General features: G+C 35.0%; 1 protein-coding gene across 1 annotated transcript in view; it reads right to left on the bottom strand.

The window, feature by feature from the left end:
• The window catches only part of Nubpl (NUBP iron-sulfur cluster assembly factor, mitochondrial), a 217,510-nt gene extending 203,158 nt beyond the window's left edge, over nucleotides 1-14,352 (bottom strand). The window contains exons 1-3 of the mRNA XM_027929568.2: nucleotides 14,225-14,352; nucleotides 13,511-13,658; nucleotides 9,769-9,803 (exon numbers count right to left, since the gene is read on the bottom strand). Of these exons, the coding sequence (XP_027785369.1) occupies nucleotides 9,769-9,803; nucleotides 13,511-13,658; nucleotides 14,225-14,332 (291 nt within the window). The 5' untranslated portion in view covers nucleotides 14,333-14,352. The remainder of the gene's footprint in view (nucleotides 1-9,768; nucleotides 9,804-13,510; nucleotides 13,659-14,224) is intronic.
• Nucleotides 14,353-17,379: the final 3,027 nt, after the last annotated feature.

Here is a 17,379-nt window from a genome sequence, read left to right as displayed (position 1 = left end):
ACACACAATATGAAGAATAGGTTAAGTCAAGGTGGAAGAGATTAAATTAGCCAATTATAAAATTATAGAAACTCTCAAGACAAAGACAAAGACATGACAATGGAGAAAAGATATTTCTGAAATAAAAAAGACTGATATTTAAAGGTGGAATAGAAGAGATGAAAGACAAGGATGATGTCAAGGTTTCAAGATTCTTGATACTCTTCCCTTCACAGGTGAGGTTTCTCATGTCCTCTCCTTAAATCTGGAAAGGCCATGACTACTTCAACCAAGATTCCAGCCTGATTACCAAGGATAGGTCACAAAAGACCAAACAGCTTCCTCCTTACTAAATGTGACATTAATTCTTGGAGCTCTCAGCCAACGACAAAGTTCAACCACACTGAGGTGGTCATACTGTGGGGAATCCAAAGCAATATGTAGTGGCCATATAATGGCCCTCTAAGCAACAATCCTAGCTGAATTCAGACTTCAAGTCATTCCAATCCAGGTACCAAGAATATGAGTGAATAGCCTCCAGATAATGCCAACTCCTCCCATTTAAATCTTCCCAGCTAAAACTCCAGTCATTGCAGAATAAGATAAGTCATTCCTGCTGCTCTTTACAAATTCCTGTAAAGATTTATATTCATATATATATATGATTTATATAAAATTTACATAACACATCAGTCAATAACTGAAAAGAGGTAATAGTAATATGTAAGTGAAATATTAAGGGACATATGAATAGGAGGTTTTAGAGATGAAGAAAATTATTCTGGATACATTTAGATCATTTAAATCTGACATATCTGTAGAACATCAAACGGAGATATTGTAAACTACTAAAAGAAGAATCTGAGCCAGGTGTGGTAGCTCACACCTGTAATCCCAGTAGCTCTGAAGGCTGAGACCGGAGGATCACAAGTTCAAAGCTCAGCTTCAGCAACATAGTGAGGCCTTAAGAAATTCAAGGAGACCCTGTCTCTAAATAAAATATTAAAAAGGGATGGGGATGTGGCTCAGTGGTTAAGTGCCCCTGGATTCAAATAAAAAAAAGGAGGATCCAGATTTCTAAAGAGGTAGAGGCTAAAGAAGCAATATTATAAGGGAGAAAAATAAGAAGGCCCAAAGTTCTGTAAATTCACTGGGTTCATCTAAGGGGTTGCAGTCAGAATTTGTCTGGGACTACATTCACCTCAAGTGTTGATAGGACTAAAGCACCAGTCTTATTATGCCTGGCAGTTGATTCTGGCTATCAGTTGGAAGCATAGCTGGAGCTTTCAACTGATGTGCCCAACAAGCAATCCCCGTATACAGCTTAAGGATCACATTGTATCATGGCTGGAATGTAAGAGGGAACATTCCAAGGAGTTGAAAACTGTAAGAAATCTTATGACCTATACCTGAAAAGTTAGATCATCACTTTAGCTCCACTATATTGTTCAAATGAGTCAATAAGCCCAGCTTAGATTCAAAGGAAGGAAAATGAGACTTCATCTCGTGGCAAGAAAGCATTTTGTGTGTATATAGAGGAAAGAAATTCATAGTAGTCATCTGTGGAGACACACTGAAGTATTGTTTCTGTCTTGAACATATTAAATACAAACTAAATGTAAATACTAAATATAAATCCTTCATGATGAGTATGGACTCTATGTACTACATGTACCTTTGAAATATCAATTGCAAAGATAATTGCAATGATATTATACTATCTTTTCAATTGAAACTAACCAATGTTTCCTTTATACTGAGAATAAAATGTAAATTCCTTTAAAAAAAGAAAAATAATAAAGTATAGAAATGGAATAATATGAAAAGTTAGAGAGGAAATTGAAAGGATCAGAGAAGAAGAATCAAGAAAGAATGAACTTGGGAAAGCCAAGAAAATAAAAATTCTCTAAGGTGGCAGCAACTACAGTCAACAGTATCAAATGCAGTAGGAAATCAAGAAGAATCAAAAGAGAAAGAGAACAAATATTTTTGACAGAATACTGGTAACTACATATTACTGTGAGACGATGCAAGAAGTTTAGAGGTGAAATGATTGGCTTATAGAGGCTTAACCTAATCAGTGTATTAATCCACTGATAGGGATTAGCTGGGCAATAACTAGGCAGGTAGGGTTTGGCTAGAGGAGGTAGATCACTGGGGGTGTGCCTTTGGGGTTCATATTTTGTCATGGTAAGGAGAGAGCGCTCTCATCTTCTTTTTCTCCTTTTTCTCTACCTCTTCACACACACACACACACACCTCTCCCTCCCTCCCTCTCTCTCTCTCTCTCTCTCCCCCTTCTCTCCCTCTCTCCCTCCCCCACCCTCTTTCTCTCTCCCCACCCCTTCTTTCTCTCTCTCCCTCTCACCTTCCTGGTGCTATTTCTGAGATGCTTTGCGGGGCTAATCACTTCCACCATAATGTCCTGCCTTACATCAGGCCCCAAGGAATGGATTCCGCTGTCTATGGACTAAGACCTCTGAAACCATGAGTCCCCTAGATAAACTTTTCCTCCTAAAATTGTTCTTGTCAGATCCTTTGGTCATAGAAGCAAATAAGCTGACTAAAACATTAGATGAGCAGAGACTCAGTAGTACAGTGTTAAGTCAAATTACAGAAGTTGAAAAATGAATGAGAATTGAATAAACTGACACAGCCAACGTAGACTACTCCCTCAAGCACGGCTATGATACAAAAATAACAGGGAGAACAAAATCTTGAGGGTAAGCAGGGGTTTAAAAAAGTCTACTGATTCATTCACTCACCCAATAAATACAATTTATGTTTCTCAGTGAATATGAGTAAGATGCATAAAGGTCTATAGACCCGGGGGAAGGAATCAATAGAGAAACTAAAAATAACAAAAAGAAATTAAGTCAAAGTTCCAGAAGAGGCAGGAAACAAAGAATCGAGAGCCCAAGTAGGAGATTAGGACTGACATCTTTTTCTCTGAAGCAGAAAGGAAAGAAGGTAATAATGACTATAGAAAGAGATACACTTAACAGAGGGAGAGAACATTAAAGAATCACCAATGAAAAGCCTTTTTTCATGTGGAATAGGAAGCAATACCTGTGCTGGAAATAAAGAAACTGAAGTGGGACAGAAGACATGAGGAGAGCAACAAAGATTGGGAAAAGCATCAGTGGTAAATGAGAAGTAGACTGGAGACAAGTCAAAGAATCATGTCATACACAGAGCCTGGTACAAACTAGAAGCTACCTTCTAAATAGTTACTTGAAAAATAAGTTAAATAAGATAAGGACAGGGGTATGACTCTTTCAACCTGTATCCTCCAGGTCGGGCAGAGCAGCTAGGGAACTACAAGCCCTCAATAAATGTTTGGTAAATGTACAAACAGCCTATATATGAAAAAAAACAAGAAAAAAAAAAATTTCATCAGAAATCTATTCAGTATGTATGGCTGCGTGTATGTGTGTGTGTGTGTGTGTGTGTGTGTGTGTGTGTGCATATATGTGTGCCTATCACAATGATCAAATATTTGCAGGAAAATTCATTGACTATAAAAGTATTTCCATTTCAAATCTTAAAAGAAAGCGTTAATTTTAGTAAAGACTTTTTCTCTAATTATAAAAATATGTTCTGAGTCTTTTTCTCCTTAGTAATTGTAAAAAAAAAAATAGTGAATTTGAATGCCTTTATAAATATAAAACACACTTCTTACCAAGAATTACCTTTGAACTAAAGAACAAAAAGCAAAAAAACAATGATTTTGCAAGTGTTCCTTCTGGATCTATCCTCTTGCCCCAAGTTTCCCCTCTTCCCCTCTAGCTTTAAAATAATTATATTTTAAGCACAAAGTATAGTTTTCCTCCAAAATGGCTGATCATAATACTGAAACAATATTTTTCATAAGGAATACATCTATTATATATATGTATATATTTCCTAGCTATAATAAAAACATTAAGAACAGGTTAATTTAGCATGGTGTAATTCCTTTACAAGTATTGGTATTAAAGAAAAGATAAGCTCCCAAACTTATAAACTTGAATTAAGTAGGTACATCAGAATTTCCCAACTGCAGTTGTGAGAAACATAGTGTCATCCATATTTAATTTTCATTCACATCACAACTAATACTCCAGATTATAATACCATGAATAGGCTGCATTTGCAGTACCATAACAGCTAATACAAGTAGCTCTTAATGGAATTATTCACTATGTGCCAGCACCATGTAAGTGCTTCATATGTGTTATATCCTTTAATATTCACAACAACTTTATAAGGTAGAAAGAGGCAAAAATCATGTAGTTTGCAAGACGCAGAGCCAAAATCATGCCCCAGTCTGAAAGAAACCAAAAACTTAAACTGATAACAGCTACACACATATTGTAATGAAGTAAATAACAGTGCTGTAAATGGTGACACAAAATATGTTCTGTTCCAAGACTGTTCAATATCTCAAAACCCAAAACTAAGCCTTGAACTAAAATTTCCTGGTTTGTTCTAATATGATGACAGAACTTCAGAGGCTTAAGATAATCCTAATTATGTTTAAAGAACCACTCCTAATAATTTGTGAGAAAAGCAGTACATCTAGAAAGAATACATGTAAAGACATTATGTGGTCATGAGGGAAAACAAATATTCTGAGACAAGCATAAATGGAAGAAGAATTAACCAAAGAAACAAACTCTTTAAAGATAATACTGCTTCCTTTTCCATTTTTAAATCCAATTAAAATTCTACTTAATGATAATTCTAGCAATGGAAAGAACTCAAAATAAATTTTGCTAAAATATTCAAGTAAGTAAAATACATGTTGACTTTTATTTTGAAGTTACTTACAAAAGGCATTTATCTGGCTATCTACACTAAAAATTTATTTAGAACTTACTATGGGTTAACCATTGTACTAAGCGAGAAGAAGGCCAAGTAGAATCAGAGAGGATACCATCTTTTAAAAAGCAGGGGGAAAATGTGTGCAGACTGACAATTTATCACAAATGTTCACATCCCACAACACTCCTCAAAAACAAAACATTATGAAATCTGCGTATGTGCTCTCATCTATGCAGCAAACATTTATTTTGCATTTCCTAAGTCATAGGCATTGTGCTAGCTGCTGAAGGTAGCAACGATGAAGACAATCAAGTTTTTTGTTTGGTTTGTGGTTTTGGTTTGAGACAGGGTCTCACTATATTGCTCAAGTTAGCCTCAAACTCATGGGCTCAAGCAATACCGCCTCAGCCTCCTGAGCAGATAGAACTACAGATGTACCACATCATGCACCTGACCTGTTTGGTTTTACAGGATCTTGCTATATTTCCTAGGCTACAACCCAGTTCTTAATTGTAAGAATCCAAACAAAATAGGAGAAGTAGGTTAAAAGCACAGGATCTGGGTTTTCATTCAACTATTAGCTCTGCCATTTACTTTCTTGGGTGAATAACTCAACTTTATGTGCTTTTACTTCCTCATCTACAGTGAAGATCTAATAGTATATATTCCTATCCAGTTGCTATGAAGAGAAAATGAGCTAAGAATCATGTCATTAGATTTAAATTAGTCTATGTAAAATACTTATTAAAAGTGCTTAAAATAATAAGTGCTCAATAAATGTTAATTATATTATTAGTACAAAAATTACTAGAATGGCTACATGAGTGCAATAATAATACAAATAAACAATGTTACTGGATTTCACAAAATAAGAAAAGACCCTCACTCTGGGAGAATTCAGGGAACACTTCACTAAACTGCTCCTCGGGGAAAGGATGGTTCATAAAATTCCCATGTAAGCATTAGAAACCAGCCCACAGGTGCACATCAAGAGGCTGGACTGGACTTCTGTCATCACTCAACCCCTCGCCCAGCACCCTTGTGCAGGATATAACCAGCACAGTCATATACATAGTCTGCAAGAGCAGACACAAAGCTGAAGAGAACATTCCAGTAGAAATGTAGAAGATAGACTACAAAGCTCTTGAGAATAGGGCATATCCAGCTCAGACCTGGTTCCACAAGTAATTCTCATTAGCTGAAGCACAGAACTAGTTAAAGAAGATAAACCCTGAAAAGTATACTGGAGCAGATGATGGAGAATCTTGAATACTGACATAAGGCATTCCTCTGTGACTCTGAGCAGTGAAATTATGTAATTCTAATACTTAAGAGTGATCTGAGTGGGAAGGATGGTGGATGAGATGGACATTATTACCCTTTTACATGTATGATTGCACAAATGATACGACTCTGCATGGTGTACAACCAGAGAAATGGAAAGTTGTGCTCTGTTTGTGTACAATGAAAAAAAAAAGAGTAATCTGGCATCATGTGCTACAAAGATTTGAGCACAGGCAGATAAGAGGTCACTGCAGTGGTGTACTAGTTTATATGTTCCTCAAAGGCAAGGACTCTGCAACTCATTCATTTCTGTATCCTCCAAACTAACACAGCACTTAGAACAGAGTAGGCACTCAATAATTGTTTGAGATATAAATGAATAAACAAGCCAAAAGAATAATATGAGCCTTAATTAAAGTGAGAATAGTTGAAATAGAAAAATAAGTATTGGAAAAATATTGCAGATATAGTCAAGGATTTTTGCTGGCTGATGAAATGTGGCAAGAACAGGGGAAAATCAATAAGGCTGTAAACTGATAAATACTACGTGGACAGGTTTCCGTGATAATCAAAATATAATTACACTCATGGAAATCTCTATAAAAAAAAAAAAAAAAAAAAAAAAGAGAGAGAATGCTTTTCCCTAGAATAAAAGGTACTTATTTGGGGCAGATTTACTATTACATTTGACCTTGAATACATATCATCATTGAAAGACATTTGTCTTCCTTTTGTCTTTGCTGGTTTATAAAACTTTAAGGGTATATAATGTGTCTACACTGTTATGAAGCACAAAAAAACGTAGATCCATGATTCTCAAACTTTAGCATCAAATCAGCTAAAAGGCTGATTACAACATGATTGCAGAGCTCCATGGCAGAATTTATGATTCTGAAGGTCTGGGGTAGGATTAGAAAATTTGTATATCTCCCAAATTCCCAAAAATACTGATTCTACATCAGGGTGGCACATTGTGAAAATGACCATATTAAACAAAGAAAGATTTTTAAGAAAAACATTTTTATTCATTGTGATTAATAAAATTAATCTCTCCTCAGAGAGATCCAAGAGAATGGTATGACTATTTTTATTGAGAGACAGTAAGTAGAAAATTGGAAAAAATAAAATTTCTGAATTAAATTTTTACAGAAGGGCTAACTAAAATCCTATATATCACTATGAAATATAGTCTAAGACATCTTTCTAAACACAGGCAAAAGACAAAGATAGAGAATATAAGAGAAAAATTAACAAGCATAAAGGATCTGTATGTATCTAATAGGTTTCTGGAGAAAAAAAAAAAACAAACACATCACAAAAAGTAATCAATGAATAAGAAAAAGTTTTCCCTAAGCTAAAAAAGACTTGATACTGCAAGGCCAATTTTTGAGCAGGTAAAAACTTTTAAAACCAACAACTAAAGACATATTTGTGACAATTTTTAAACTTTAAAGTCATAAAAAGAAGCTTTGAGGTAAAATAAAGAAACACATACATCATTACAAGAAATAGGAATCCAACTAGCATCAGACATTTTATTAACATGCTTGAAGAAATTGTTTTCAAAGTCAAGAGAGAAAATAATTTTGAACCTAGAATTCTACATTTGGTTAAACTATTAAATATGAAGGCAAGGGCTGGGGTTGTGGCTCAGTGGTAGAGCGCTTGCCTCGCACATGTGAGACCCTGGGTTCGATCCTTAGCACCACATACAAGTAAATAAACAAAATAAAGATATTGTGCCCATGTATAACTAAAACAAATATTTTTTTAAAAAATATGAAGGCAAAGACATCTTTGGAAATTAAAAAACTAAGAAATTTAACTTCCTATATTTATTAGTTTCCTACTTCTTTTGTAAGAAATTATCACACAATTTTAAGTGGATTTCAGTGAGCTAAGATTAAGGTGTTGGCAGAATCACATACCTTTTAAAGGCTTAAACAATCTATTTCCTAGCCTTTCCTAGTTCATAGAGGGTACCCATATTCCTGGACCAGTGATCCCCCTCCATCTTCAAAGTAAGCAGTGATGGAATCAGTCTTTCACACATGGAATCCCTCTGTCTTTGACTCTCTTTCAATTATAAAGACCCCTTGTGATTACACTGAACCTACCTAGATAATCTAGGATAATCTTACACCAGCAAGCCTTTTTTTTTTTCCATGAAAGGCAATATATTCACAGGCTCCAGAAATTAAAATGTGGACATCTCTGGTTGGCCATTATTCTGTCCACCAAAGCACAGAAGGACTCAAGGACGTCCTTCAAAAAAAACAAAAATTAAATTCAAGAAAGAAGACAACATCAGATATAAGAAAGTAATAAAAAGAAGAAAGTTGTAAGGCAATTTAAAAAGAAATTTCAATCTTGACATTAGAGTATAACTTCTCATTAGGGGAGCACAACTTTAGAAAATGTAATTATATTTTCTTTTCTAAAAAAATCCAATTATATTACTTGGTTCCACAGTGAATAAAATTTAGATGACCAAAATACCATACATGTTGTTCATTATTTTCCAAATTTCAGAAATAACTGAGTCAAACATCAGAAAACACAAATATATACATGCCTACCTCTGGGTTCTAGCAGACTATGGATTCCCTACATCAGTATCATACTTGTATAGATAACACACACTATTTTTCCACATATGCTATCTATTGAGAACTGAAATTGCATAGTAATAGTAGAAAGTACGTTAGAAGCACAGTCACAGCTAGACATGTCAAATAATTCTCGCCTATATTTTAAAATGTATAAAGGAGAAAATAAAATCAATTCTGAAATATGAATTCTAAAATTACATAATTTTACTACTCTTTGGTAATTTATGGAGTCACACAATATATCCAATGTTAATTTTTATTTTAAGTATCTAAAAAAAAAGCACCCAAAATTAACTAAGTACCTCCATAGACTATAGCAAAATAAAAAATGAAGCAAACAGTTAGGAGTACATAGGTACAATGTAATTTATGCATACTTTTTGATCTAGTAGTTTTATTTCTAGAATCTATCCTACAAAAATATCTTTTCTGTGTAAGAATGCTATATAATAATTCCACTATAGTATCATTAGAGTAAGTGGGGGAGAACCAACCTAAATATTTCATCAAAAGCTGACTGGTTAAAGATAATATAGTCAAGCAATAATGCAGCAGCCATTAAAAATATCATAGAGAGACATGCATTAACATACATACATGTATTTTTTAATTTTTATGTGGAAAGAGGAAGAGCAAAAAGGATATACATACAACTACTTCCTACAGTTAATTCTTAAGTATAAAGGAGGGAGTATGATCCTTCAGTTTTATGTTACATACATATTCTACTTGAATTTTGTTTCAATGGACATAAATTATTTTTATAGTATCTTGTACCTTAAAAAAAAAACTGAATTACTAACACTTAAAAATTGAATCCAGAATAATCCTTCTGCAGATTGTAAATTGTGAAAATTAGTTTAAGATATGATCTCCTTGCAGAAATGTGAAAGCCTTTTCTGGAATACATAGCAAATGATATATGGTCAACACTTAAATGTTATTTAAGTGTTATTATTAAATGCAACCAGTACTAATGGAAGCATTTTTAGTTCTTTAAAGACATGAAACTATATAAAGTAAAACTATATATATTTATTAAAATGATTATTTTAATAAATTAATATTTTTATTAATTAATACCTACCGAATCATTCGCTGATAGTGCAAGTGCAAGGTTCACTGAAAGAAACAAAAAGTAATTAAATTTAGTAACTTCTATTAAAATTCATGTGCCTTTAATATTTTCAGTGTAATAACCAAGTATAGAAATTTTTAATGTAGCTCCCTTATTTGCAAAGAAAAATGACATGGAGAGAATGTAGAAAGTAAACAAAAAAAGCAATTTAGCAACAACATAATTTAACAATAGATACTGGTCCTAAAATTAACATTTTAAATAGTTTATAAACTGTTACAATTTTGTTCAAATAATCCACTTGGCTTTTTAATTTTAAAACATAATTCAATTATTTTCAAAAGCATATTTTATAGAAATTTATCTTTTGATAAATAAAAATGGATATGATCCTATGTCTTTTAGAAATAAATGCTGATATTTTAGGAGTCCCAAGTATCTAAACTCATAAATACACATGTATACAAAAGATTGGGGGACTGTACAGAGGAAAGAGAAGAAGGTAAAAGGATAAAATGTGTTTCCCAAATTGCTTATGCCAGTGAATCAAAGAGACCTAAAGTAGGAAAGTAGTGATCCCAAAGCCTTCTTTAGTCCAGCAATGGAAGAATGCTACATCTAAGAAAAGAGGTCATCAATAACATACTTCCAAGACTGATAAATAAATAGACCCTCATACTGTGAATAACATTTCCTTATAGAAATACCATAAATTGTATCAAAGTGTTTCCTTTAAAGTAGTTACACTAGGAACAATGGAACATGCTGTAATCCCAGTGGCTCAGGAGGCTGAGGCAGAAGGACGGTAAAACTAAGGACAGCCTCAGCAACTTCATAAGGCCCTACACAACTTACCAAGATCCTGTCTCAAAATTTAAAAATTAAATTAAATTAAAAAGGCTGGGGATGTAGCTCAATGGTAAAGTACCCCTGGGTTCACTCCCCAGTAAAGAAGAAGGAGAAGGAGAAGAAGAAGGAAAAGGAGGAGGAGAAGGAGGCGGCAGACCTGATGCAAATCCCAGCTCTAGCACCTTCTATTGTATAACCCTGAGTACATTATTTTACCTGTAAATCTGCTTCCTCCTCTACAAAGATAATTCCTACTTTATAATTGTTGTGAGGATTAAATGAAATACTATATTTAAAGTGCTTAGGCTGAGGCAGGAGAATCATGAGATCAAAGCCAGCCTCAGCAACTTAGTGAGGCTCTATGCAACTTTGAGAGACCCCATTTCAAAGTAAAAAATAAAAAGGGCTACAGATATGGCTCAGTGGTTAAGTGCCCCTGGGTTCAATCCACATTACCATACATAGATAAATAAATAAAGTACATAGGGTATGGAACTTGATAAATATCTCTAGTGTACATATTCAAATGGTAAGTATTTTAAAATAGTTTGGAAAAGGAAAAAATACATCGGGGAAAGAAATATAATATCAACAGAGTTATAAAGAAATAACCTATTTCTAAGGCTTGGGTATGCTGACAGACTGTCATGAAAAAATACAGACTAGCTGTTTGGAACACATGGTACAATGTTAAAGGGGAAAAATAAGTAAAGGACATTTACTGAAGCACCTACTACGTGTCACACTCTATTCACTTTTTCGTACATTTTCCTATTTTAAAGTTGTCACATTCCATGACAACAGATCATCTTCCAACTAAAAACAATAAACAATCTGTTTTAAACAAGCAGCTAGCCTACAGACCCCAAAAAATGCACACACAAGTATAATCGGGAAAACACTTCCCATCTTTATCCAGTCTATGTAATCACAGTGTGTAAAAGAATTCACACTACTGAAAACAGGTTAATGTACTCCAAATTTTCCAAAACTAGAGAAGGTTCTAGAACCAAAGATTAAGAGCTTCTAAATTAAAAAAAAAAAAATCACCAAATGGGTCATAAGCCTTTAAGGAAAAAAAATGTGTAGGTATAGCCTGAATTCATTAAGAACAAATCACTAATCATTTTTAATAATAGTACAGTATCTAACAAATAGATATGGATAATAATCTCACAACACTTGATAAACCTTAATTTCTCTAAAACATCTGACAAACTCTTCCACAATTCCCTTCAGGTCAAAATGGAAAAACCAAAGCTAATAACACCCTATAGCTGGTTGCTGGTTGTACAACTATAAAACAATTATACCAAGAAGGTACAAAATATGGCTTCAAGTTTACACAGAAGACCTCTAATGAAATGCACAGAATTCGTACCCAGTCTTATTTCAAAAAGGCTTCAATAGAACTAAAGAATTTTAATGTAAATATATTCTTCTTAACCTTAGGCTAACAATCTGAAAAGAACACAAATTTTTAAAAAATTCTTGCCAGTCTAGAACTAGGTCAAAAATTTACAAAATGAAATATAATGAAGATAAAAATTTTTTTTAAAAAATCAACTGCAAGAAAAGATTGGGTAAGGCCTAAATTAGCAGCCATTCCTACTGAACTCACTGAAAATTCAATATGAGGTATTTATAAAACGTGAATACTTTATGGCTCCAAATTAATAAATTACAAGGGTCTAATACAAGTTAAAGTACAAAATTCCAGTTATACGTTCTACAGACCTGATATACAGCAGGTGATTATAGTTAATAATAACGTACACCTGAAATTCACTGATAGTAATCTTCAGTATTCTCACCACACACACACACACACACACACACACACACGCAAAAATTAACTAGGTGGGGTAATGGATGTGTTAATTACCTTGATTGTGGATATCATTTCACAATATGTATGTATATCAAAATACCAAATTCTATACCTTAAATATACACAAATTTATTTGTCAAAACACCTCAATAAAGCTGAAAAAAAAAAATTCAAGTCACCTCTAGTGAGAATTGGAAAAAACTTCCCTTTTATATTTACACTAACATAACTATTATTTTTATAAATAAAAGATTTCTTTTAAAATTTTTTTGGAATTATTAGTCTTGACTAATAATTAACTCTTTTATTTCTTTTTCCTTTGCTGGGGATCAGGCTCAGGACCATATACATGCCAGGCAAACTACAACCACAGCCAAATTCTGATTTTGGTGGCGCTTCTTTTTGGGGTTCTGAAAGTACGATTTTAGCAACAAATTTACAATAATAAAAAGACCACCAAAATACCTCTTTATTCGTAGCATGTTAACATAAAAGATATAAAGGGTAGATAACACTTTAAATAATTAAAACAATTTTAAACCTTTTCAAGCACTTTCAAATATTAGGCCAATGTTGACTTTATATATAGTGAAAATTATATTATGGTTACATAAAAAAAAAGGTCACAAAAACAAGCAATCTCGCTGCAGATATGTAGCTACATATTCATTGATAAAGACAGGAAAAGAGCATACATATTTTAAAGTTATTAGGTGTTTTAAAAATAAGAGTAACCAATTACTGAGCACTTACTAATGGAGTCTAACTAGTTAGCTTGTTTAATTTGCATAACCATCCTATGAAAGAGGGCACTTGTCCCCTTTTCATAGTTAAGAAAAGTGAAGATCTGCTGGGTAACCTAGCCACTTTTTCCTCAGTTATGGTATAGACAACCTGGTTCTATATTTAGTTCTGTCTAACTCCAAATCTAAGCTCCACTCAATATCACCTCCAGATACTAAGAAATCAAGTATTGGTAACTTCATAAACAATAAATTAAAGAATAATTTTTATAATGTGCATTTGCCAGCTGGTGTGAATTCTTAATCAGAATCAGAATGAATATTCTACCTGCTGTAGTAGATTTTCCAACTCCACCCTTCCCAGAAGCCACAACTATAACTTGTTTAACACCTTCTATTGGTTTCTGTTTTGGAAGTCCTCGCGACATGATTTGTGTTCTTCTTTGTTTTAGGTTCTCACTGTCAGCGCCAGACAACTTCAAGAAAAAAAAAAAAAAAGAAAGAAAGAAAGTGTTTTAAATAAACCATCTCCACTCTCACGCTGTAAAAGTAAAAACAATGCTGATTTTGCAATTAAGAGGGCTTTCTTTTCTAATTCTGCTTCTCTCCACTAGTTCTGCATTTAATGGTATTCACCTGTTACAGATCACAATTGTAAAGATACATTGTTTAAACTGAAATGTTTCTGCTAGGATATGCTTTTTAAAATGGAAATAAGTTGCCTCTTTACGGAGTTAAATCTTTCTCGTGTTTTCCTTCTCTTTAACCTATTTACTAAATAACCCAAAACCAAGAAAGCAATGTGCCACACACATCCGTGTTCTAACTATCTGTTTCATGCCCCGCCACGTCTCAGCCCGGTCCTACTGGAAAAGCGGGCAAGCCCAGCCAACTAACTGAAGTCTCACAGAGCCTGCAACTGGAAGGGACCCAAGAGGGACTGAGTGGAGTCCCTGGCAAGAGGCAATGCCGGGGGACCTGCACCCCGGGCGCCTCACATAGTCGTCCCGCCCGCCTCCCCCAGCTCTGCAGCACCACGGACCTGGCGCCGACACACCAATGATCGGCTTCTCCCAAGCGGGGCAGGGATCCTGCCACCACCTCGGAGCAACACCCCACCACAGAGCAACAGATGCTGCCAAGTCCCCATAGCGCGGAAAGCGGCCGAGACCTGCTGGGAAATGTCGCAGCCGGCGCGGAGTAATGACGTCACGTGGCAACCGCGGCTTCCTCTCCCTAGCGACTGGTCTTCACGTTTCTTCAGCCGGGGAAACCTGTTCTGGTCCTGTTTGTGGCCGGCTACAAGCATTTTTCAACATTTCACCAAATGTTTGCGAAGCGTTTTCACATAACAGCTCCTTTTATCCTTACCGGAGTTCCAGAGAAAGCAAAAGACTCTACTAGGATTCTATTTTATTAGTAACAAAACCGAGACTTGGTTCAAGAAGATATAACCCGACTTAAATTCGAAACGACAGAACTTGAAAATTACTTCAGGTTTTCTTACTGCACAGTACCATATGTGGTCACTTAAACACAGCCACGGTTAAAGATCTTACATTTTTAATTTTTTTTCTGCCCGATCTATTATGCTGTTCACTGCTTGTGTTGCTGACAATTCCCCTGAAGAGATGTCCGGTGCTTTACTTGATTCGAAAAATTTAGCTAAATCAGAAAACGGGTCCCTAGGAGGCAAGTTTCGCTCAAAAGGACTGAGGGTGTAGCTCAGCGGTAAGGCGCTGGCCTAGCGTGGGGGGAGGGGGAAACGCTGGACTCAATCTTCAGCCCACTGGGATGTGGGGAGAGCTTAAATAAGACAAATCTTGAGAAAAGAGGAGGAATTTATCCTGGAGGAAGAAAGGAGACCGAGCTTGAGGAAACAGGTGGAATTTATTCTGGAGGAAAAAAATGAAGCATCCCTATAACCCGAAATAGATAAGAAAGTGAGATAAATTGCTTTAGGAGAGCTCTGGGACTGATCCAGGAAACCAGGCCCAACAAGTGGATGATTGGGATGTGGTACAGTTTACCCTCAATCTCCATAATATTTTCTAGGACAGATTCTCATTTCGTTCATATGCTTCTAATTTGTAGGTCAAAGACACAAGTTCATTCATTTTATTTTATTCTAACCTGATTTTTAAGTTTCTTATGTTTAATACAGGCATAACAACCTCAAAGAATTATTATAAAGATTAAGTGAGAGGTTTTGTCAGGGGACAAATAGCTGAGAATGGTGGGAACACAAGGTTAAGAGAATAATTCTATAAAATGAGCCCACTGTACTGATTCCCCACAGGCTTTCTTTGCCAAAAAACTGCTTGCAGCCCCACCTGGCATTTGGGGATAGGAAATGTCACATTCCTCAACAAACTAAGGCAGAGGGCAGAAGGCCTGGCAGTCAGTGTAGACAATGAATGATGGGCGTCAAGAGAGAATGACAGTGTTTTATCCCTGGGTTGTTAACAGCTAACCTACAGGATCAAACTTTCCCAGCTCAACTGGGTTGCTAACACCTCTAGGGGATTGTATTTACCAACACAGGGGATTATGCCCTTGTGCTACTCCTTCCTGAGAATATGGGGAATTCTGGAGGTCTTAAAAAGAGCAAGACACACCTACTCCTGGGGGCACCCAGCTCTGGCCCCCTTCTTTTTGAAGAAGTCTACATCATCGTCTGTCCCTCTCTTAAATAAAACTTTCTAAGCTTGCCTCCACATTTCTCAGGTGTTTAATCTTCAACACTGGAGGAAAAGGACTCCTTCCTGATCTCCAAGACCAGTATCAATATTAGCATCAAAGTACATTCCATGTACTAAACTCTGAGAAAGACGTTCAATTCCTTGATTTTTATCCCCTAATCCCGCAAATTTATTGTTTCATCCAACTTTATTTACACTAGGTTTGACACTTTTTAACTTGCTTTATATCACTTTATTATCATTTGTGACATGTTTTCTCAACTAATTCTATTATTTTTTTAGATTTTTTTCTGCGTAATTTGTATAAATTGTGAGCCAAAAGTACAGTGATAAAGGAAACAACTATCAGAATAATCCATTCACTAAACAGGAAATGCCAAATATTTGTTTCTCTCCAGGTAGCCCTGTGAAACTTTTTCTTAAGATTCATTCATTCAACAGATATTTATTAAACTACTACATGTAAAGCATTTTACTATATTCATTTTACATATTCAATTTTGAACCAGACATAATCCCTCCACTGAAAGACTTTATAGTCCAGAGCAGAAGAACAAATAAATTAACAAGCAATTATAGTACAGTATGATAAATTCAGGAGAAAAGTGCTGAGTGCTACAGGAGAGCCAAGAAGAGGAACCCTATTCAATCAGGAAAGGCTTCTAAATAGGGTAACATCTGCCCAGAGCCCTGAGTGCAGGTAATGTGTAGGAGTTAGCTGGGAGAACTACTAAATGGTTATTGTACAGAGAGAAGAAATGAACTGTTACCCCATAAATATGTACAATCATTATATTAATTGAAAGTAAAATAAAGGACAAAATAACAAGCAAGTACTGCAGATAATTTGTATAGTTTGAGGATAGTTTGACTAAAAAGATGTAGATAGAGGTGGCTAAAGATGGCAGTTGCAGGCTGGGGATGTAGCTCTGTGGTAAAGCTCTTGCCTAGCATGCCCAAGGCAGATTGGCCAAATCGTGAAAGGATTTATAAAGGGATTTAGACTGAGGGAACCATCAAAGATTAATTTTAAACAGGAATGAAACATGATCAGATTTGTGTTCTAGAAATATCATGATTACTAGGTTTCAAAAAAATGGATTAGAAACCAGAGGCAAGAAGACATGCTGTTATTATGGTAATTCAAAGGAGATTTGGAGGCTTGACTTAACATCTCTAAATTTCACTGATTATTAATAAAATAGATAATACCTACTTGTAGAGTTGTAGTGAAGTCCAGCTTAAGATAATGCATGTAGAATGCCTATCACATAGTACATAGAAATTGTTTACTGTTAACAATTGCTTAGGATTACTAGTCATGTAGAAGTTTATGACATGGGCAAGCAGAATGGATTGACATTCCTTGAGAGAAAACATACAGGGAGGAACAAGTGACTGATTTTTCTATAATAAATGAATCATTAATTTGGTTTACTGATCAGCCTGTTAAAATTTCAGAAGAATAATAAGATGCCCATTGTTTCTTCTCCAA

The sequence above is a fragment of the Marmota flaviventris genome, chromosome 2 (assembly GCF_047511675.1).
Source record: "Marmota flaviventris isolate mMarFla1 chromosome 2, mMarFla1.hap1, whole genome shotgun sequence".
Classification (NCBI taxonomy): Eukaryota; Metazoa; Chordata; class Mammalia; order Rodentia; family Sciuridae; genus Marmota; species Marmota flaviventris.
This window is presented reverse-complemented; position numbering and strand designations above follow the sequence as displayed.